The sequence below is a fragment of the Vidua macroura genome, chromosome Z (genome assembly GCF_024509145.1).
Source record: "Vidua macroura isolate BioBank_ID:100142 chromosome Z, ASM2450914v1, whole genome shotgun sequence".
Classification (NCBI taxonomy): Eukaryota; Metazoa; Chordata; class Aves; order Passeriformes; family Viduidae; genus Vidua; species Vidua macroura.
This window is the reverse complement of record NC_071611.1, coordinates 28,225,690-28,248,479: the sequence shown is the minus strand read 5'-3', so window position 1 is coordinate 28,248,479 and position 22,790 is coordinate 28,225,690. Positions and strand designations below refer to the sequence as shown.

At 39.7% G+C, this 22,790-nt stretch overlaps 1 protein-coding gene across 2 annotated transcripts; it reads left to right on the top strand.

Annotated features, from left to right (window-relative positions):
• Positions 1-3,878: 3,878 nt before the first annotated feature.
• On the top strand, positions 3,879-22,429 carry SLC30A5 (solute carrier family 30 member 5). Of its 2 annotated transcripts, none has more exons than XM_054003061.1 (16): positions 3,879-4,142; positions 4,341-4,463; positions 6,876-6,942; positions 8,232-8,317; positions 9,726-9,813; positions 10,563-10,650; positions 12,290-12,321; positions 13,481-13,651; positions 14,285-14,573; positions 14,929-15,137; positions 16,140-16,297; positions 16,921-17,050; positions 17,441-17,666; positions 19,003-19,229; positions 21,080-21,208; positions 21,787-22,429. In XM_054003061.1, the coding sequence occupies exons 1-16, from the start codon at positions 4,069-4,071 to the stop codon at positions 21,955-21,957; spliced, it is 2,268 nt and encodes a 755-aa protein (XP_053859036.1). In that variant the 5' UTR covers positions 3,879-4,068; the 3' UTR covers positions 21,958-22,429. The 2 variants fall into 2 exon arrangements, with proteins under 2 accessions (XP_053859036.1, XP_053859033.1); XM_054003058.1 differs by having other exon boundaries at positions 12,245-12,321.
• Positions 22,430-22,790: the final 361 nt, after the last annotated feature.

The following is a 22,790-nucleotide window of genomic DNA, read 5'->3' as shown; positions in this document are numbered from 1 at the left end:
GGAGGCTGACTGCCCTCTAACAGCAGTGCTGGAACCAGCCAGACCCCCACCAGTGGTTCCATCTGTGCCAAGCATGGCAGAGCCTGAACTACACCAGGAAGATGGTGTCAGGCTGTTGCAAGCACAGGGAGAAGAGGAAAAACTACTACCAGAGTAGTAAGCTGTGTTAACGAGGCCAAGTAAAAAAGGCTGCTTATATCTATATTCAAGCATTCTGATGATGTAAAATTAAACATTTTGCTTCTTTTTGCTGACAAGGAGCAGCAAACATGAGAGAATACAGCCTAACATACATTTTAGCATGCTTTATGTAAATTTGAACAGGCACCATCCTCGGTGAATGGTTTGATAAAGAACACAACTCTCATTCTAGCACAGAAATCTGTGTCTGTTTCCTCAAGTTTTATTTTCTGCTATATTGACCTCAGCTACAAATTTCCCAGCAAAAATACAGTAGGTGGTTTATGTCACATTACAGGAAATCACAAAGTCTCTAAAGTGACCCTGATTTTCAGGCACTTCTGATTTTCTATCTTTTTTTCCCTTTTCATGCCTGCTACATTTTAATATTGGAGCTTTGTTACAGAAAAATTATTCTTTTAAGTCACAATTAGGCTTTCTTGCTACGTCATTTTCTCTGAATTGCTACACCAAAGGACTTTTTTTTTTTTACTTTCTCTTCTATCACTGTAATTTCACTAGTTTTGCATAGTGATACGTATAAACAATAGCAGTAGCACAAGAAGAGATGGAGATTCACAGCAATCCAAGTCACAACGTTATTTCAGAGACAGTTGTTCTCCTTTCCTCACTTCCTCAGACACCAACTGTCTGAAATTTTTTGCAAAATTATGTGTGTCACTTTAGCATGATGACGGGAACCATGGATATCTGTGCACTTTCCAATAATGCCGCTGTCTACTTAGTTGTTCTCTGCTAGCTGAAAAATGAAGGACCACAGCTTGCATTAGAATCAAAAGGAAGAAGTGCAGAAATCAAGTCTTAGCAAAGTCACTGTCCTCCAAGCCGAGTCAAAAAGACATTTTCTGCCACTCCAATTACTCAGTTAATCCCAGTGAGTTTTTCCTGGAACAGATATCTGTGTCACCATTACTCAATAAACACAAGGCTATTAAGATATTTCCCAAACAAATCTCTTCATAAAAGCACAATTTGAAATAAACGTCCATTGGATGCACTGCACTACCAGAGCTCCCTCACCAGGACATTTACCACTATCCTGAGTGTGCCTCCCCACAAACTTAAGTCCAGAGCCAGCTCCAGATAACTGCTCCTGCATTTGGTGGCAACTGAAGACATTGTTTCTTTCAGTGCAGAGGGAAAATGCTTGATGTTTCTTTACAGAACAAAAGTCCGAACTTGAAATGACTGCAGAGTATTTTTGCTTTTACAGGGAGGGGAATATTTTTCCCCTACTCTACTATAGTTAACAGTAATCCTCAAATAACAAAATGAAGTACATTGCTTAGAAAGTGGACCTTTTTTGCTTCCTTGGATTTTTGCTCCAAGATGTCATTTAGAGGAGAAAATGCAACGTTTATCCTCCCAAATTTCTCTGAGCCTTTTCCTTCCAAGTTTCCCCTGGTCTCACTAGGTTGCAGTAACAATCAGGTTTATAATTTCATAGAGATATTTGTTACACTTGTGTTCTCCTTCTTACCACATCACATTTTCACTGAGGAGAAACACAGGCACCATAGGACCACCACTTTAACTACTCTTTTCCACAGATTTCTAACCTTTTCGATACTCTGATTTCACAATTTAAGTCTTCAGGAGCATGAAACATTCCAGCAAACAGAAAACATAGTTTACAACTAAACATAGTTTACACGTTTACAACTAAATGAAACAGGAGATCTTTATACATTATGTATTGATTTTCTCACTTTTTCTGCATGTTTTTCATGGTTTAAATAAGAGTCCTTTCAAATCCTATCCAAGAACCTCATACCCTGCACGTCTTCCTTTTCAGTTGTGAAGTCTGTGGGTTCAGGTCTATTTGTTCTGGGACTTCAGCTTCTCTCTCCTTCAGCTGTTCCTGTAGACACCAACTTTGCTCTCATTAGTAGTCACTATTTTCACCATTCCCTTGAACAACCCTAACCAGTTTCACCTGTGTGGTTTTTAATACTGTAATTTTCTTTTTTAGGTACCTGACTCCCATCTTTGCAGCAGGATAGTAACTACCTGTGTATGCAGTGGTGCTCCACTAGAACGCATGAATATGCACATCTGATAAGCCCTGGCAGGACCTAGTAACATGTATTTTCAAAACTAGTGGAGTTATGTGTTTTCATACATGATAAAATTCACATGCCAAGACACCTTTTGGCCAAATCAAGTACAATTACACCAGACTGACAAGCCAGGAGTCGATTTCCGGTATGTCAAGATTACACCCAGGTCTAAGTTCATGTCCTAGGTATATTTATGTAGATACAGGTGAGACAGGACCGCTGATGTGGCAGGACACACGTCCTTCCAGGAGTTTGCTTTAAGCCAGGGGTCCTGCTGGGTGCAGACCCTAGGCAGGGATGCCGTGCCACTACTCCAGCCCGGGACCCCCAGCAGCCAAGAGGATGCCACTTGGCACTCGTGCTTGAGACGTGTTGGGGAGGCACTCAGTGGGGACCAGCTAAGTGAACTGGCAGGCCGGCGACTGTAACACCACCTGTGTGAGCAGGAGAGCCACAGATGGGCAGCAGCCTGCCTCAAGTATGCCATACACATCCACCCTGAGAAAGCACTGACTATGCATGCCTGCATCCTCTGGGCTTTGCAACGCTGTCATTTAACTCATACCTTTGCTTTTTGTGTTCCCCCTGTTTCGGTCCCAGAAAGCGCTCCCCTGTGCCTTACTAGCCTTTTTCTCTTCCCTTCTCCCCATGTTTCTGACCCAGCGCGCTGATTTTCGCCCCCTGCCCTGTTCCACAGCCCTTCGTCTCCCTGCGCGCTCCTGGGACATGCAGCCACCCCGCCTCTCGTTTGCGGCCTCTCCGGTGCTTGCCAAGACCTCCATCTCCCGGAGACAGCGCACTCTGCACGTAACTAAACTCTCTTCACCCCTCCCCTGCTTACAAAGCTTATCGACATCTTGTGGTAGATCCATGGGCTTCAGGGTCTCCAAATTGTTAATTGAGGGTTTTTTTGACAGGAGACCAGACCTGTTGATTAAACTTTGATGGGGTCTGCACAAGACAGCTGGAACAGAGAGACCGCATTTCATTTAAGAGGTTTATGCTTGCCATGCTGAGGTCTTCACCTGCACTGGGAATAATTTGAAAATCTGTAAATTTTTTTTAAAAAAACATTTGATTTTTGACCAGAGAATTCTGTAAATTTCATTTGCCAGCAGTCATACCCCTCTGTCCTCCTATCTCTCCATCTCTTCCTAGTTAAAATCTATCCAAGTCTGTGTTTCTAAGAAACCCAATATGCAGCTGACCATTACTGAGCTAATTCAATACATCAGTACATTCTTGATTTCTTTTTCCTGCCTCAGTGCTGAACTAATTACCAAAATCATGTGTTAGGAACCAAAACCAAGAGACCTTGCTGCATGGTTGGAAGAGAGCAGCTAGCTCATAATATGGACATTTCCTATCTTCCGCCTCAGTTTTCCCATCTGTTTCAACTGGACATTTGAAGCGTTCGACGGGGAAACCGTCTCCTAATGCTTGATACTAGCGCAGAACTCTGCGCCATAATAACACAAAATAAACCGATTTGCATTAAAAAAATAAGAAAATGAAACTCCTGTACACCGCCCCACCCCGTGCCCCGCCCCGAGGGGTGGAAGCCGCTGCCCTCACAGCCCCGGCCCCGCCCCGCGGCGCCTGCGCACTGCTCCCGCGCACGCGCGCTGGTGGAAGCTCTGCCTCACGTATTTCCCGTTCCCCGTTCCCGGTTCCCGTCCCGTTCCCGCCTCGCCGCACTGCCTGCGGGCGATGCGGTGCTCCCGGCGCAGGGCAGGCAGGCCGCGCCTAAGCTCTTCCTGAGCGCTCGCAGCCGTTCCCTGCAGGAGCTCCCTCCCTCCGTCCTGCTATGGAGCAGCCATACGGCGGGCAGGCCCTAGCCGCCGGCGGCGCGCTGGGGCCGGTGGATGTGCCCAGCGCCCGGTAACGGCGGCGGGGGGGAGCGGCCGCTCTGCTGGACCCGGCGGGCGGCCCGCCGCCGTCCCTTCTTCAGGGGGGCAGCGGGCATCGTTCCCCGCCCTCCCGGGAGCTGGGGGCCGGCGGCCTTCGCTGAGGCGTCGGGGCCGGCCTGGGCCCGGGTGGCAGTGTGACAGGTGCGAACCGGCCTCTCTCCTTCTACAGGCTGACTCGGTACATCGTGCTGCTGTGCTTCGCCAAGGTTTTGAAAGCCGTGGGGCTGTTTGAATCTTATGATCTTCTGAAAGCGGTCCACCTCGTGCAGTTTATCTTCGTAGTGCAGCTGGGGTGAGTGTGCAGCGGGTGGAGCCGCGTCCCCCACGCGTAATATTTTGGGTGTTCTTTGACAGCGTGAAGCTTGTAACCCTGCATTATGTTGTTATCGTTTACTCGAAGAGGAGAAGGCATAATAATGAATCCAAGAAGTGCTCTGTTCATAGCAGTGTTTTTGCTTCACATTTCTGTTTACTGTAATTTCAGTGTCTTGCAATATCTCAAGTTGGAAATGACCCATAAGGTCCATTGAGTCCAGCTCTCTGCTCCTCACACAACTACCTGAAACTGAAACATATAATCACGAGTGTTCTCAGTATACTCCTTGAGCTCGGACAGGTTTGGAGCTGTGACACTCCTGGGGAGCCAGTTACGGTGGCTGGCCACCCTTTTAGTGAAGAACCTTTCTATAATGCACAATGTGACTTTACCCTGATGCAGTGTCATTCCGTCTCATGCCCTGGTCACCAGAGATCAACATCTCCTCCCAGTCCCTCCACTGAAGAAGGTGCCATGAGGTCACCCCTCAGCCTTCTCTAAGCTGAGCAAACCAAATAACCTCAGATGCTCTTCTTGCTCTTGAGACCTTACACCATCTTGGCTGCCTCCCCCAGATGCAGTCTAACAGTTTGATGTCCTTCTGATACAGAGGCATCTAAAACTGCACGCAGGACCTGGCTGAGGCCCCATCAGTGCATTGCAGAGCAGGATAGTCACCTTGCTTGAGCAGCTGGTGATGCTGTGCTTGAATGCAAATGCACCCCAGGATACAGCTGACCCTTTTTGTTGGCCCATATTCAACTTTCCATCAACCCAGACCTCCACATTTCTTTCTGTGGGGCTGCCGCCCAGCCTTTTATGCCCTGCTTTGTGCATACAAGTAGGGTTACCCCACCACAGATGGCGAATCAGCACTTGTTCATTTATCATTGATAGTTGTTCAGTTTTCTGATCTTTCCACATGTCTCTGTAAGGCTTTTCTGCCCTCGAGAAACTTCAGTGTTTTTTCAGCTTCAAAGCTGGGCCTGTTCTGACAGCGCTGACAGTGCTGTTGGTCATGGTGTGACTCTTGCTCCAGCTGGCAATCCAGTATCGCACAAATGTGCTCTCACCTTCCCCCACACCAGGGGGCTGGGGAGGGGAATCAGGAGGAAAACAAAAAATTAAATTCACGAGTTGCAATAAGAAGAGTTTAATAATTGACATTAATAAGCCAATAAATTACTAGTAAGTTAATAAGCAAAATAAAAGGAAGTGATGCACAATGCAACTGTTCAACACACAATTATGATACCCAGCCCATCCCCAAACCACAGCTGGACCCCATGTGGGTAGCTCCCCCAGTTTATATTCTGAGTATATGGTATTTATGGTATGGAACAGCCCTTTGGCCTATTCAGGCCAGGTCTCCTGGGTGTACTGCCTCCCAGCTTGTTGTGCACCTGCTTGCTGCCCGAGCAGGGGGAACCCTAAAGTCCTTTACTTTGGATAAGCAGCACTAAGGAACTGCCAAAACTGTGTTACCAGCTTTGTTCGCACACTGAATCCAAAACAGCACTGCACTAGCAGTAGCACTGGAGTGGCAGCTACTGAGAAAAATTTATCTCAGTCCAAGCTGAAACCAGGACACTCAGGCATGACCAAATTTTGTTAACAAGGGTGTAGAAGATAAGCTTTCTTATTTATAGTTTGTATTCCTGAAGTTCTTGTGGGATTCAGCTGCTGTTTTTCCCAGATTGAGGGGTGAGGTATGAAAACTGATAGCAAATATGCAGAAACAATCTTTGCAGAGAAAATCCTGCTTCATGTTTACCTGATGAGATATGGAAGAGCACTTATGTAATAAACTTGACAAAGTTGGGACATTTGGAATTTCATTTTTTCCTTTTATTATCATATTCATATACATTTATGGACTTCTCTCATGCATGTTCCCAAGCACCATAGGCTTTTTTGCCCATCACTTTTGATCCCATTTGAAGAAGTTGTGTGCTGTGTCTTCTATTCCTACAGGACTGTGTATTCAGCTTTCTGTATATGAGTAAGCCTTTTTGTATACCTATGTTGCTAATAAAAATCAGAGTATTATTTCTCTTCAAAACTTTTGAGGTCAGTTATTTTGAGTTTTGTAAATCACAAGTCAATTTATCATTAGCCATTCTCTCAAGAACTGGCATTTGAAGTTGACCAGAACTGAAGTTCACTTATCGTCATTATAGTATTGGTAACTGATGCTGGTAATGCAGCAGGGAAAATAAAACCAGTGACTGTTGTCACTGTGGCCTGTTAGTGGAGAAAATGTAGAGGAAGCCATTTTGTAAACTGAGCCAGATATGAGAAACCTAGTTGTTTAGATCTGGTTTGAATAAAAAGCTGACTGCTAATAAACTAATAGAGACTGCTAATAAACTAATCTCCTTTTGACAGGTCTGCTTTTTTTATGGTTTTGTTTCAAAAACCATTTTCTTCTGGAAAAGTGGTAACCAAGCGTCAGGTGAGTTGACATATGTAGGAGCGACTCGCATCTTTGTAAATATTCTTGGCAGTATGGCTCTTGCCAAAATTGAAAGGTGACCAAAGATGACTCCACTTAGATGTGGTTACTGGTTCTAGAGGAATACAGAAGTATACAACTAACTCAGTGTCTTGTGGGCTGAAACATTCAGCATTCTTAGCTTTTGTCATCTTCTTTTGAGAGTATTGTGAAAAGGCTGGTCCTTATCACCAAGCCAGCATCTACTGTAAAGAGCGGATTTTCAAAAAGAGCTCAGTCTACTTAGCTGACCTGAACAGTTAGATAGGCAATTTCTGGACTGCCAGAATGTCAAAATGCTCCAGTCTTGTCACTCAGAACAGAAGAGTCCCATCTGCATATGATGAGGGCCTAATCTAACTGCTCATCAGACCTTTGTGATTTCACAGTATCCAAATTTAGAGTTTAGAGTAGGGCCAGGTTGGAACCTGCTGATTTGTAAGAAATAAATTTTCTTCACCTGCTTCATATTCATCTTGGGTTTATGTAATTGTGTGTGCAAAAACTTGATCCCAGTGCATGTGCTAAGTAGACAAGAATCTGAAGGATAGCCTCAAAGTGTTCCTTGTGTTAACTGCTTTCATGACTAGATGCATATGGCAGAATTTTAAAATAGCGAACAGGAATAAATGGCATCTTTGATTTGAGTTCAGAAAAATCTGTCAGTATATAGTTTTGCTTTTGCTAAAATATTTCAAACTCTGGATTTTGAAGGTGTTATGTTTGTTGTAGGTGCTTCACCTTGTTTAGCGTATTTCCAGAATTAATTTCTCCTAAAACTTGCTTCTGAAGTTAATAAAGCAATGAATATCTGAATTACAGCCTGCTTCCTGAAGAAAGAATATAACACACACATAAATATTTGTAGGCATAAGGTCTTAGCTTCAATTTGTACATTTTATCTAGTTATTTTTCTGTTTATCTGATATATACAATAGATTATAAAATAGGTAAGTGGACTTGATTTTTTTCAACCATTTTCAGGCTTATTGTTGAAGAGAACTCAGACAATGTTACAGAATTCAGTACTGTGGTAGAAAAAAATTCTGGGTCATAGTATGTCCAAGTAAATCTTAATTGCCTGGCAGAGTATCTCAGAAGATAATCATACTTTAAATTATATTTATAGAACTTGCAAAGCACATGTTCTCACTCAATTTCTACAGCTATTGTGCTAAAACAATGCTAGTAATAGAGTGTTTATTTTGAAACTCTGGAGAAAATGTTAATGAAATATCTTTCTTTTGTAGTGGATCAAAATTTTTAAGCATGCTGTTGTTGGATGTATCATTTCACTCCTGTGGTTTTTTGGCCTTACTCTTTGTGGACCACTGAGGTAAATACATATCTACTGTAAATACTGGTTTTCTTTTGTGATCCTTCCCTGTCTTGCTCCTTTGTTTTTTTGTTTTCTGTCTATCAGACAGTGCTGCTGGACATTTGATGTATATGCAAAAACTTACTGAACCCTTATGAATTTTCCTGTGAAATCTTTAGTGCTTAGGAAAAAGTACATATAATTTCTGTGGAACTGGTAAATTTCTTCTACCAGAAGAACTACTTCTTTTATGAGATGCCAGTGAAATTCTTGATAGTGCCTAAACACTTGATGTGAGTGATATATCAAGGTCACTTGGTGCAGTTTTTGTTGCTTCTCTGCTGTCATTAATGTAATCCCAACTGTGTATTACGTGTTTGGAGTCCATGGCTTGATGGCTAACGGTAGCAGCTGGTATTCCTTTGACAGGTGACTGGAATCAATTTCTGCACTTGTTCCAGAGTACTTCTTTTTCTGGTTAGCTGTGTGCTCTGTGTTGAAATTGGGTAACATTAGTGCATATACAGGTAAAACCATTTGTGCTGTGTGTTAGTACTACTGACTGAGTAACTATGAAAGAGTAGCTAGACTTCCAAAAATGAAGGTTAATATATTGGAAAGCATGTTTCACTATAGAGAGGAAAGTAAAGCCTTAAATTATCTATTTTATGAAGGTGAATTTTTATCATCTACACAGGAGAAGGCATACCTAAGAGTAATAATACTGTGATTAATTATATTAATGTAGTTAATACTCTTATGTCTTTCTGGATGCTGGCAATCTTCCCAAACAGAACCAATTACGTGGGTAAAATCATGTTGTATTGCTATGCAGAGGATTGCAAAAGCATTTGGTAAACTTGAGAGCAATAATTATTTTCATGTTCTGCTCAGGAAAGCCGTCAATACAGTTTGGTACTTAGCCTTTGCTGTCTGAAGGAGGTCGCATGAAAGCTAGAATTTTTTGTTTTCAGCAATTAAGAGGTTTTGAGGTGGCATAAGCTACTAGATCATCAGCACCTCAATGAACAGGACACAGTTGTACAAAATGGGACATCTTTTTTTCTCTGGGAGCAGAAACTGGTTTAGAGGATATATTGTAGTGGGAATAATAATCCCATCTTGGACAAGTTGGTATCTTGTTGGGTTGCTAGAAGAAAATACAGTTTAAAGTTATCCATAAATGAATAATTTTAATCTGTTATTTGAATTAGGAAGTTCATGGTTTTTAACATGTATAGTTGTCTGCAGCTAGATCTGTTGCTGGTGAAGGCAAATTGATTTGTGCTTTTTCTTCTGAATTGTTTAAACCTGCTATTGTAATCATAGGATGAATCTTAGTTGTGTCACTAATTTTAGCTGAAATAGTGTATATCAAGGTTCTGAGGTAAATGCATTGTAAATGGCATATTTCTTTTTTTTATAGGACATTATTACTGTTTGAGCACAGTGATGTGGTTGTGCTGTCACTCCTTAGTGTCTTGTTCACAAGCTCAGGTGGAGGACCAGCAAAGGTATTTAAAAATCTCCTCTACCAAATGTAAAACATACTAAATCTTATAAAAACATACTAATTCTTATAAATTACTTCTTTACCTGGAACAAACTGTGGTTTGGATCCATGTTCATAGAAAATGTGCTTTTTTTAGTTTAATTAATGGTGAAATTGTAAGATATACTACTTGCAGTGGTTAAAGTCTGGGTGGTGAAAGCTCTGGGAGCTGGGATTTTTTTTTCATAGCTACTCCGTCCTTTCCTGACAAAAGAACTTCAGAGCTGTTCCTTCTCATAGTCTTTGCATAGTTCTTTAGCCTTTAGGCTAAAAGACAAAATCTGCAGTTTGTACAGATCTTGTTTGTAGCTCATTGATGCTATGAAATATTAAATCATCAGGCTGAAGTAGCAATGCATTCTGGCAGGCAGAAAGACACCATGAAGAAAGTAATCACATTTAAAGTTCATAAGATACTGGCATCTGCCTTGCTGCAGTGGTGATATGTCCTGAGTTATCTGATAAGTCTGAAAACCAGAAAAAATGTGAAATTATATTGTCAAGGTCACTTTCTTAAAAATAATAGGGATTTCTTTAATGGTTTTCTTACTCAAGTACACTTACATTGATCAGGAAGCAGGGAAGGAGAGAACCGATTTCCTGGATTTTTTTGCAGTAATCTGTTGTAGCAGTTTAGAAATACTTGGGATTTTTTGTTCTTTGGTTGTTTGTTGTTTGGTTGTTTATTTTTTGTTTGGGTTTACTTTACAGACAAGAGGTGCTGCATTTTTCATCATAGCTATCATCTGCTTACTACTTTTTGATAATGATGACCTCATGGCTAAAATAGCAGAACATCGTATCCTTTCTTGTTATGTAAAAGAGCAAGCGACCATTAGTACTGGAGCAGAAAAAATGTGAAATTGAGTGTACTGAATTAAATTATAATTAGAAGTGATTTTGAAGTTAGTTTTCAATTGATCATCTCATCATAGTGTACTGACAAAAGGTAGTACATCTACAGATGGGCAGTAAAAATGAACAAGGTGAAAGTAAACTTTCCAAGGAAGAATAAAAACATGGAGTTGCGCAAATGGTGTATTTTGGAACCTTATTGATGAATTTACTTAGTTTTCAGTGAGTAGAATCATAAAACAGAGTAATGGAATGACCTGGGTTGGAAGGCACCTTAAGATCAAGTCCAACTGTTCACCCAGCACTGCCAAGCCCATCACTAAATCACATCCCTAAGTGCTACATGCGTATGTCTTTTAAGAGCCACCACCAGGGATGTTCATTCAGCCACTTCCTTGGGCAGCCTGTTTCAATGCTTGATAATTCTTCCTAATACTCAATGTACTCTATACTAATACCTGATGCGACTTAAGGTCATTTCTTCTTGTTCTGTCAGAAAAAACTGACCCCCACCTGGGTTCAACATGCTGTCAGATAGTTGTAGAGTGTGATAAGATCTACCCTGAGCCTCCTTTTCTCCAGACTAAACACTGCCAACTAAACACCCCCACCTCCATCAGCTGCATTGGAAGTGCTCCCCAGCTCTGCCGCCCTTCTTTGAGCACACCTCAGCACCACAGTGTCTTCTTGTACTTAGGGGCCCAAAAGTAAACACAGGATTTGAGGTGTGGCCTCACCAGTATCCAGTACAGGGAGACAATAATTGCCCTGCTCCTGCTGGTCACACTGGGCATGCACTGGCTCATGTTCAGCCACTCCCAGCTCCTTTTCCACTGAGCAGCTTTCCAGGCACTTTGCCCCAGCCTGTGGAGCTGCCTGGGGTTGTTGTGACCCAAGGGCAGCACCCAGCTCTGGCCTTGTTGAACCTCGCACCATTGGCCTCAGCCCATGATCCAGCCTGCCCAGATCCCTCTGCAGAGCCTTCCTGCCCTCCAGCAGAACAGCACTCCCACCCAGTTTGGTGTCATCTGTGAACTGCATGAACTGCATGAGCTCATCGGTGAAGATACTAAACAGAACTGGCCCCAGCACTGGTGACTGAACACCAGCTGGATGTAACTCTGCTCGCCACCACTCTCTGGGCCCAGCCATCCAGGCAGTTTTTTACCCAGTGAACAGTATAACTGCCTAAGCCAGGAGCAGCTGGTTTCTCTGGGAAGATCATGTAGGAAATGATGTCCAGTGCATCCATGCAACCCTGAAGTCCATGCATCCACAGCTTTTCCTTCATTCAGTAGGCAGGTCACTTCACCATAGCAGATCAGGTTGGTCAGTCAGGACCTGCCTTTCGCAAACCCATATTGAAGACTGGGCCTGATCTCTGGTTGTCCTGCACATGCCAACCATGCCAACACACCATAAAGCTCAGTTTGCTTATCTCTGCTTTCTGTGTTCTGCTACCTTTGCCTGTTCTTGTTCTTGGTTTAAAAAAAAAAAAGAGAAAATCTAATTAAACTCTTCCTTAATTTTTTATTTAGCTGAAGGCCATCATGACAGTGCTCTTACTCATGTTCTGTATACAGTCATTGCTTTCCTGGGTGTAGCAGATCACAAGGTAAATAACGTGTATTTTAGAATCTTTAAGTTTTGAAGGTAAGAATTTAACTAGCTCAGAGCTAGTCCGAGCCTGAATCAAAACCAAAAGGTTGAACATCCACACCCCATTTTGGAACTGAACTAGCACTGTAATTTTTGCACACTGATTGGAGGATAAAGAGCTTCAATACAGCAAGCCAAACCATACAATATTCAACCTCTATAGCTGATAAGGACTTAGCTTATCATAATGTATGTAATGCATAGCCTTACAAGTATCATTAAAATTACCATGAAATATTCTGTCATCAGTGTTCTGGGTGTTTATAGGGCTTTGCCTACAAACCACTTCTTACTCACTTTTGGGGCCTTTGTTTTATTTATAAGCATCTTCAGCTTTCCCTAGTCTTTCCTTTACATTATACTTGTATTTGAAGACACAGATTCTGATACTTCTCAGTAAGATAGTCCCATTGTACTTGGTGATATGAATAGCTGAATGTCATAATCTGACTGTATGGGGTTGAACTGGCTGATTGAGTTGTATTAGCTTAGTCTTGCTAAAGTGGCTTAATTGAGGACTAAAACAGGAAAAATATGGAGCAGCTGAAAATGTTTTAATATAAAAATAAATCAAAAATTAGAAAGACTGGTTAATGGTGCTAAAAAGCAAGTGGTGATCTAAGGGAGATGAGATTCTGTGTATCTTGTAATTCATTTAAAGAAAGTTTTTGAAAGAGTATATTGTGAAGAAATACGATGTGTTCAAAGGTAAGTGTATGAAAAGGTTATGAAGGGTCTAGAGGAGAAGATGATGTGAGTCTTTGGGGGTTTATGGATGCTTTCAACACGCTTTTAATAATGGAAGATGGGAAAACTTTCAGTGATTTTTCTTCTTCCTCAGATGCTGTTTACTACAATTTTGCTGCTGGTGTATGCCAGTTAACACTATTGAGAGTTTTAAAATTCAACTCAGGCTGTTGTGAATAGTGCTAAGGCACAACTGTGTATGCTATTTACTGTAGCTAGAGTAAAAATTACAGGAAATATCCTAGTTTTGGCTTTTGTTTCCAGGTTAAGGAAAACACATTAATATTTCCTCCTTTTAAGTATCACTGTGTTTGGAGTGAGGTTTTTGGTACTTAAGAAATGCTAATGGAATCCCGTTATGTTTCCAGGGTGGAGTACTGCTTCTGGTACTGGCATTGTGCTGCAAGGTTGGTTTTCACATGGCATCCCGAAAACTGTCTGTAGATGTAGGTGGAGCCAAGCGTCTTCAATCTTTGTCTCATCTTGTTTCCGTCCTTCTGTTGTGCCCATGGGTTATTGTTCTTTCTCTGACAACAGAGGTAAGATACTAAGTACAAAAATAAATCCTTTTTTTTAATGCTTGTGAATTGCAATTTAAATCTTTGCTTTAAAATATCTTTAAAATTACCAGTGTTGCTGTCTTTATTTTTGTAGTAAGCTTTGTTTGAAATTTCCATTATGCTTTTCTTCTATATTTGTATTTTATCTGTGTGATACTTTAATTTCCTGTTTTGTATAATGACTGTGTTTCATCTTCTAGCTCAGATATTATATCTTGGGTTCATCTACTAACATTGCACAAGCTTTAATGACTTTATAAATACAGTGCTCTTTTATCCCTAAGAAGTAGATGATTTACTGTCATTTTAAAAAATACTCATTATGCCTGCACGCATAGGGAGAGTAGGCCATTGCAACCATGGCATTGTATATGGAATTCCTTTTACAAACATTAAAGTATTTAAAATAAAGTGCTTCAGTGCATTTTAGATATATGTCTCTTTTTATATCTGGAATGATGTTTTTATATGATAAATTGAAAATATAAAAGTATTTCTGTTTTATGGATTAGTGAAAACACTTGTAATTCAAGTGAATTACATTTAATGCTACAAATACAATAATTCTTCTGGTGAGCAGTCGTGTTTGAATTTTTTTTGTTGTTGTTGCAGAGTAAAGTAGAGTCTTGGTCTTCTCTCATCATGCCTTTCATAACAGTCATCTTCTTTGTTGTGATCCTGGATTTTTACGTCGAATCCATATGCTCTGTGAAGATGGAAGCTTCCACATGTGCTCGATATGGATCCTTTCTTATTTTCATTAGTGCACTGCTTTTTGGAAACTTTTGGACGCATCCAATAACAGACCAGCTTCGAGCTATGAACAAGCCACCACACCATGAAAGCACAGAGCATGTCCTTTCTGGAGGGGTGGTAGTGAGTGCTGTCTTCTTTGTTTTATGTACGTATTCTTGCCTAAACGATAGTAAATCTGTGTGACTGGGAAGCCAATCAGAAAATTGAAGTGTGTGGAATTCTTTTGGACAAGCTTTTATGGATTCTTTTGAATAAGGCAATCTGTAGCTTTTTGCTCTTCTATTATCTGTCTACAGAAAAAAAAAAGGAATGTAGTCTGTTGTGGCTGTGATGATCTAATTTCATATAGTAATGAAATCCAATAATAAACCTCAAGATGAAGTTGACAATCCATTTGCTGCCTGAAAATTTCATGTAAACTTTGATTGCTGATTAAACACATTATAAAATAGCTGTGAAGCTTAGAAACAGCAACAAAAACTTCAATACTTTCCTTGCAGCTGCAAATATCCTGTCCTCCCCCTCCAGGAAAGGGCAGAAGGGTACCCTTATTGGTTATTCCCCTGAAGGCACTCCTCTCTATAACTTCATGGGTGATGCATTACAGCAAAGCTCCCAGTCATTGCCCCGGTTTATTAAGGAGTCACTGAAACAAATCCTTGAGGAGTATGATTCTCGGCAGATCTTCTATTTCTTGTGCCTAAATCTGGTAAGTGCATGGTTTTTTTCTTCAAACCCAATCACAATAGTGCATATATAATAAAGAAAGAAGAGTTATTCTTTAGAAGATTCCTATAACTGATTTGTTTGACGGGGCAATTTAAGTAGTGGTCACTGATTTGTTGTCCAGTGCAGCACTGGTTGTCTATGAAAGGGTTACACCACTAACTGAATACCTGTATGATAGTATGTTTAAGGCTGAGATACCTCACTGTTGCCAGCAGATAAGGTGAAACTGATAAGGCCTCAGTGAAACTGTTAAGGATGGGGACAAGAAGGTGTGGGATTCATTAGTGTCATATTGGAGCAGGCTAGTTTTATTTTTAGCTTCTCTCTTTCTTGAATAGGAAAAGATGATGCAGTAAGCAAAACTGATAGAGCCTAATTTGCAAAGATCTTCAGGAAAATAAGGGGAGAAACTTGAAGTATCTGTGTTAACTGTAAGGAATTCCATTGTGGTATATGAAAGATTGGAAAAATGTTTTTAAGCAGGTGGATTAATAATAGTAAAATGTACAGGGTAAATATATGTATTAAAAATGTTTCCTTGTGTACCTTTCTTAGAGCCAGTTCCTGAGATTTAAACAGTCAACTTACTAGTGAAGAAAATGTTGGCATTAACAGATGTACAGACAGCACTACTTTCACACTAATAATGTATCAGATCAGACCTCTTGCATTTTTCATGATAAAATGCTTAGAATTTTGTCTGCAGAATGTCAGTTTAAAATTCAAAACAAAAAATTTGCTCCTGTAAAGAGTTGGTTTTTATGTGTGAGTCTGTAAGGAGAGTAGATTCAAAAATGTCTCCTTTTAGACTTGGAGTGCATCATGTATTTCATTGGAGGAGAGAAAAAATGGTCTAAAAATACTTAGAACAATACCTTTGAAAAATATTGAGTGTTCTATGAAAAGAATATCCTTCTACCTACCAAAACATTAATACACAAGTTAATATCTAAGGAAAAATTCAAACTCTGTTTTGTTTTAGGCTTTCACTTTTGTGGAGCTTTTTTATGGAGTATGGACCAATAGCCTTGGTCTTATTTCTGATGGATTTCACATGCTTTTTGATTGCTCTGCGTTAGTGATGGGGCTTTTTGCAGCTCTGATGACAAGGTGGAAAGCAACTCGCATATTTTCGTATGGGTATGTATCTTGGGTTCTTTAAGGACTATTTGAATCTTAACTCTCCTTGCTCATTTTCAAAATGTCCTGGTATGTATGGGATATTTTAATAATGCATGCTTGTGTGTGTTTTTTGCTGTGTCTCTTCTCTTCCATTTGTGCTCATGCTATTCTCTTCTTACCTGTGCAAAAAATGTCTTAAATGTAACTTTCATTTACCTCTACAAGTAAAACTTTTATCACTGTGAATATTCTTTAGAAATTGCCTCATGCTAGGCATTTATGTCAAACAGAAATCTGTGTTAAAAATCAGTGTTCGTATGAAGATTTAGATTTGACTGATATAATTAAACTTTATATGTTTTCATAGCAGTTTAGCAGTTTGAAGCCCTGAATGGGTAGTATATATAAGAGAATACTTCTACATTGTTTTATTATAATGGAGTTTGGACAGTTGGAAACTGGCCACCTCTTGATCAGAAGAAAATAACTCAGAAATTGAGGCATGATTATGTGACATTGAGGAAAAAAACACAGCAATCTTAATGCTGTATTGAAAGAATTACAACTTTATTTATTATAACTTTGACATTGGTTCAGAGTTCCCATTCTTCACTCCCAAATGTATATACGTTTACTTTCAGGTATGGACGTGTAGAAATTCTCTCTGGATTTATTAATGGCCTCTTTCTGATGGTGATTGCTTTCTTTGTCTTCATGGAATCAGTGGCGAGACTGGTAGATCCTCCAGATATAGATACAAACATGCTAACTGTAAGTTTTGTCCTTCTATTTCAGTGTAGTTTTGCAGTTAATGGTTAATTTATGTTTATCTCCAGGGTGATAGTCCTTCCAGTACCTGAAGGGAGCCTTCAGGAGAGCTGGAGAGGAACTTTTTGCCAGGGCATTTAGTGGACAAGGGGAAATGGCTTCAAATTGAAGCAGGGCAGGTACAGAGTAGATATTAGGAATTAATTAGATATTAAGAAGGAATTCTTCACTGTGAAGGTGGTAAGGCACTGGAACAAGTTGCCCAGAGAAGTTGTAGGCTTCCACAGTTTTCCTCAATGAAATGCATGGTGGTTTTGGTTACCATGTTCTAGAAAACAAGTTTGAATAACTGTGAGGATGCAGTGAAGTTAAAGACTTTTCTCCCTCTCACAGCCGGTCTCTGTTGGAGGGCTGATCGTAAACCTTGTTGGTATCTGTGCCTTCAGCCATGCACACTCCCACGGGGCTTCTCGGGGAGGCTGTCCCACACACGATCACAGCCATTCTCACCATGGCCACAGCCACAGCCACGGGCATGGCCATTCCCACAGTGACCATGGCCACAGCCATGGACATTCCCATGGATCTTCTGGAGGAGGCATGAACACCAACATGAGAGGCAAGTACAGATTGTTGAATCATAAGTGATGTATGTAATTTGTAGGAGACTGAAGATTTTCAGGATCAGACATGCAGGATTATGCCTCAATCTAAAAATGCTCTCAAGGAGTGATCTGACAGGCATTAAATGCACTATACAGGAATTGCTCAAACCATTTATGAATTTAACTTGAAGAAACGTGAGATATTTCAGTACATATGTATGTAATACATAAGGAACAATAAAAAGCAGTAATCTATAGTACTCACTAACATTAGAAAAGATCACTGTATACCATCCTCAAAAAGCTTTAAGTCCTTGTTTCTAAGTTGAAACTGGAAGTGAAGGTACAAGGTCTCTATCTCTAAAGATGTTACCATGCTTCTAGGAATCATGTGACAGCTGGTTGTAAAAACACTGGGAAGGGGATAAGAAGCAGGAGAACAAATACAGACCAGCATAGAATATGCTTTTATTTCTGATTCAGAAGAGAAAGTGGTAAAGAAAAGCTTTCAAATATGAAATCATGAAGCTAACTGAGAAAGGCACTGTATATGAAAGTTCAGCATAGAATTTTTTCCCTAGTAGTTAGAAAGTAGTTACTTACCAACTGTCTGGCTTATAAAAAAAACATTTTAAAATGGTGTTTTCTGTGTAAGCTTGTCAGAATATGGTGAACAGTCTCATGTTTCATATGTTATTTTATGTCTTAACTCAGGTGGTTATCCTGGTTATTTATATTCATCATGTCTACAATTTTTTAAAGTCTGCCTAAGTCATGTTTCAGTATTCTTTAAAATCCTGACACCTAACTAGCACTAATCTTACCAATGGTTGGAGAGTATTTTTCTATGCCCATTGAGTGTACATTGAGAATGAACTCACAATTAAAGCAGTAGAAAGTATAAGATTCATAGCAGTAGCACAAAAACAATTCTCCTGTAAAACTGGAGTAGAATTGGCATACAAAAAACAACCAGTACATTCATGTGTCCACATTAGCAAGCAATGTACACTGATCTTCTAACTCTCTGTTAGGCATCAATGAGTCCTTATATACAGAGGCAAATAATTATGATATATTGTACAAATCCCACTAACAACTGAAAGACTATTCACATATACCTTAGTCTGTGGATGCCTGCCTAGATCATTGGCCCATAGATTAAAAATTGTTTTTTACAATAATTTGCAATTAAACATTAGAAGAGCTAAATAACCTGTCCCAGGTTAGGCAAAGAGTTGTCTCTGTTTAGCTTGAGGATACTTAGTAAGCCTTTCTAAGTTTCTGCTATTGAATATATACATACATTTTAAACAGAACTGTTAATCACTCTGTTTGTTTTGGTTTTAGGTGTGTTTCTGCATGTGTTAGCAGACACTCTTGGCAGTGTTGGTGTTATCGTATCCACAATATTTATTCAGCAATTTGGATGGCTCATAGCTGATCCGCTCTGCTCTCTCTTTATTGCTACATTGATTTTTCTTAGTGTTATCCCACTATTGAAAGATGCCTGTCAAGTGCTTTTGTTGAGGATACCTCCCGAACAGGAGAAAGATCTGCATGCTGCTTTAGAAAAGGTACAATTATAAATGGTTTTGTATACAAACATAAAAAGCTGTAACTGTTTTTAATGATTATTTAACTCAAGCAGATCAGTCAGACAGCTTCTGTTGTCCTAGACAACTTAATGTCTCAAGTTGTTTAAAATCTATTTTGCAGAGAAGTGACAGGATGACTAGTTCTAACTATAAAAGTTGGTTTTCAGCTAAAAAGACTTCCACTGTTTTTTTGTTTTATGGGTAGCCCATAATTTCAGACAAGTATGGTAACAGTTTGGCAAATGTACCACATTGTAGTACTGAGAAAGTAATAGACAGTTCCCCAAACCTGCAGACCTTTTAAACTTGGTACAAACATTCAGGGTACAGGATTGTATCACGAGCTTGTAATTTCAAGTTTTCTGATTTATCCATATCATGAAGGGTATACAGGTTCACAGTAGGTAGGATGGCAAAACTTAAGCTGTTTTTTTTAGTTATTTTCTCATTCTAGACTGTTCTCTTCCTGTCTGGTGCAGTATGGCATCTGCCTTGAGGCTGTACCTAGTCTTTGCTGTTGCCTCATTTTAAGTTCCTGCCCAGAATCGTAATGTGGACCTCAGGGTGGAGAATTTCTCTCTGTAAAAGAATGAGTTAAAAGTTCTTTGAGGATGCCATCAACTAGAGGCTTCAAGGAAGACTATCCTTGTGGTGTCCTGTCAGTTACTAGATGGGAAAATGTGTTCTTGTCTGCATGAGAAAGAAAAGAACAAACGGGAATTATTTGGGAGAGATTCATGTAGCGAAAGGAAAGTGACATGACATCACTTTTTGATGAGGGAAAACGGTAATTCTGAGAGACTGGGGAAAAAGAAAGTACTTTTTGAGAACAATAAAAGACCAGTTGATTAAAAGATAATAAGAAAAGCATTTTTAAAATTACATCACAATAAAACAGTGTGTTTGCTGTAGGTTGACCCTGTCCAGCAGCCAGGCATCCATAGAGCCACTTGCTCACCCCCATCCTTTACCATCACCACCGCCAGTGGGATGGGAGCATAAGCAAAAAAACCCTGAGAGCAATATAACAGGTGAAGGAAGAGTAGAAAAAAAAGCAGTCCCCAAACAACAGTCACCTTGGAAGCCAGAATCCCACCTTCATCCTCTACCCCAGTTTTTATGCTGAGTAAGGTGTTACATGGTGTGCAGTATCTCTCTGGATAGCTTGGGTCAGCTGCCCTGGCTGTGTCACCTCCCTGCTTCTTGCCCATTGCCAGCCTACCCACCAGGGCAAGGGCAAAGTGGGAAAAATAGAAAGCCTTGAAACTGCCTGATAGAAAAGAAACAGCCTGAACAGTTCAGCAACAGCCAAATCATTGATGTGTTATAAAAACGGTTTTAAGTAGAAATCCAAAATACAGCACCTTATCAACTGCTCTGAAAAAACATGACAGCCAACCCAGAACAAAGATCAATTTGAAAAAATTATGTATGGAAAAGAAGTTATGTCTCTGAATAAAGTTCATCTGTAATAACTAAATATAGCTGCTAAACAGTGAGGTAACCAGTGCCCTGGTAGATGCTGAACCGGTATTCTGATTAGTCTATCCATTTGTGTTCCTGTGATCTGTTCATTAAATCAAGGGATTTTTCCCCCTTATCCTATTTAGCATTGCTCTTCTGGGGTTTTCATCTGGTTTGACTTTTACCTTCTAGAATTTTACAGTAGTAGCAACGTAACCTTTCAATACAAGATATTTCTGAATATAGTTTCGTTGGAAAGCTGCTGTACTATGGTTTTCTTTCCTTGTGAAATATTTTCCACCAATAGTCATGTACATGTACAAGTTTAAAATTACTTAATTTTTGCTAATGAAATTTCTTCACAGATTCAAAAAATAGAGGGAGTTATATCCTACAGAGATCCTCATTTTTGGTGTCACTCTGCAACTGTTGTGGCAGGCACAATACATGTGCAAGTGGTATCAGATGTGATGGAACAGAGAATTGTACAACAGGTATGGTGCAAGGTTTTTAGACTCTTAATTTCTTATGCAGCATCTCCCTTTTGGTCACAGACTGAAGTTTCAAGCTGACATTTATGATGTTTTTTGTAGCTCTCCATTATTGTTTCAGAGCTGGTCTCTAGTGCTGTACTGACCCTTGCCTGCTAGCTTAAATTAGTCATGTAAAGAGTTACTTGCTAGAACATCTGCCAAAACACTGACTGACAGTGGCACTACATCTGCTCTGAGAAAAGAAGGGGAAGTGTAAAAACAGGTCTGCAAAACAGGGAATAAACAGTAGGGACATCTGGATGCTAATCACGTGTTTAAAACCGGATTACCACTACCTATCTGCCATGGGCTTTTCTTTTCCTTAAAAAGATAAATATTTCCTTATGCAAGACACTGAGAGTCACCGAGTATGCAGAAGTTGCAAAGCCCTCTAAACCTATTCTTTGCTTTCCAGAGAATTGAATTCTTCACAATGATACATGGGGGTTTTTTACAGCATTGCAGAGCCAGCATACTGCAAGTTACTGTGAGATACATGTGAAGTTCAATACTAATGTTAACCGTACCATTCTGTTCAGGTCACAGCAATTCTGAAAGATGCTGGTGTAAACAACTTAACTGTCCAAGTGGAGAAAGAAGCTTATTTTCAACACATGTCTGGACTCAGTACAGGATTTCAGGATGTCCTTGCAATGACTCAGCAGCTAGAATCCATGAAATACTACAAAGATGGTACTTACATCATGTGATACAAATTTGTGTTTGCCAAAGGAGATGTAAATGGTCAAGCTGATGGATTCCATATTTGTATTTTTGCTGAGAGATCTTGCACATACATGTACAGAAACAAATGCACTATATATTTGAATTTTTTTAAGTGTACTATCTTTGTTAATTGGATTGAGATGCTTTTATAAAGGAAATAAGAAGGACTTGAGTACTTGCTGTAAATGTGAAAATAATCGAAATCTTATATACTATATTTGGTGTTTATTAAACAGAAGTCTTGAAACTTGCAGATTAGCACAGATATATTCCATACTTTCTCTAAAGTGTAGAACATCGATATTTTAATTTCTTGTTAGCAGCAGGAAAGAGAAGTAGTTTATACTGGAATGCAAACAATCAACTGGGCACTGCTTTTCTTTCTTTCAAAGATAGCTTGAAGACTCTTGGAATGAAAAAACCACTTTATTATGGGGATTAAAAAACATCAAGTCCTGTGTTTTGCATACTTTGTTATATAATAGAAATATACAGTTTTTATATTATGTCTCAGCATACAAATCTGATTTCTACATTTAATGCACCAGAGCAAATATATGTTACCATTTTACATTTGTATCAAACTATTTTTTTTAGAAGCAAAATCCACAGGTTGAACAGTGAGAAATAGGGAAGAAAAATGAAAACACTTTTTCCTGGGAAGACTCAGAATAATAACTCAAACCACTTAAAATAAAACTTTTTTGTACTTTTTATATGAATAAGTGCAAATGCAATATTTGAAGTCTAGAAGTAATAAATCAGTGAGCATCCTAGCACTCAGCTAAACTTCATCTCTTCAAGATACTGTACTTTA

Coding starts and splice junctions, on each gene's coding strand:
- SLC30A5 (XM_054003058.1), top strand. CDS start 4,069: ATGGAGCAGCCATACGGCGGGCAGGCCCTAGCCGCCGGCGGCGCGCTG. Junction 4,143..4,340: donor GTGGATGTGCCCAGCGCCCG/GTAACGGCGGCG, acceptor CTCCTTCTACAG/GCTGACTCGGTACATCGTGC. Junction 17,667..19,002: donor CATGAACACCAACATGAGAG/GCAAGTACAGAT, acceptor TTTTGGTTTTAG/GTGTGTTTCTGCATGTGTTA.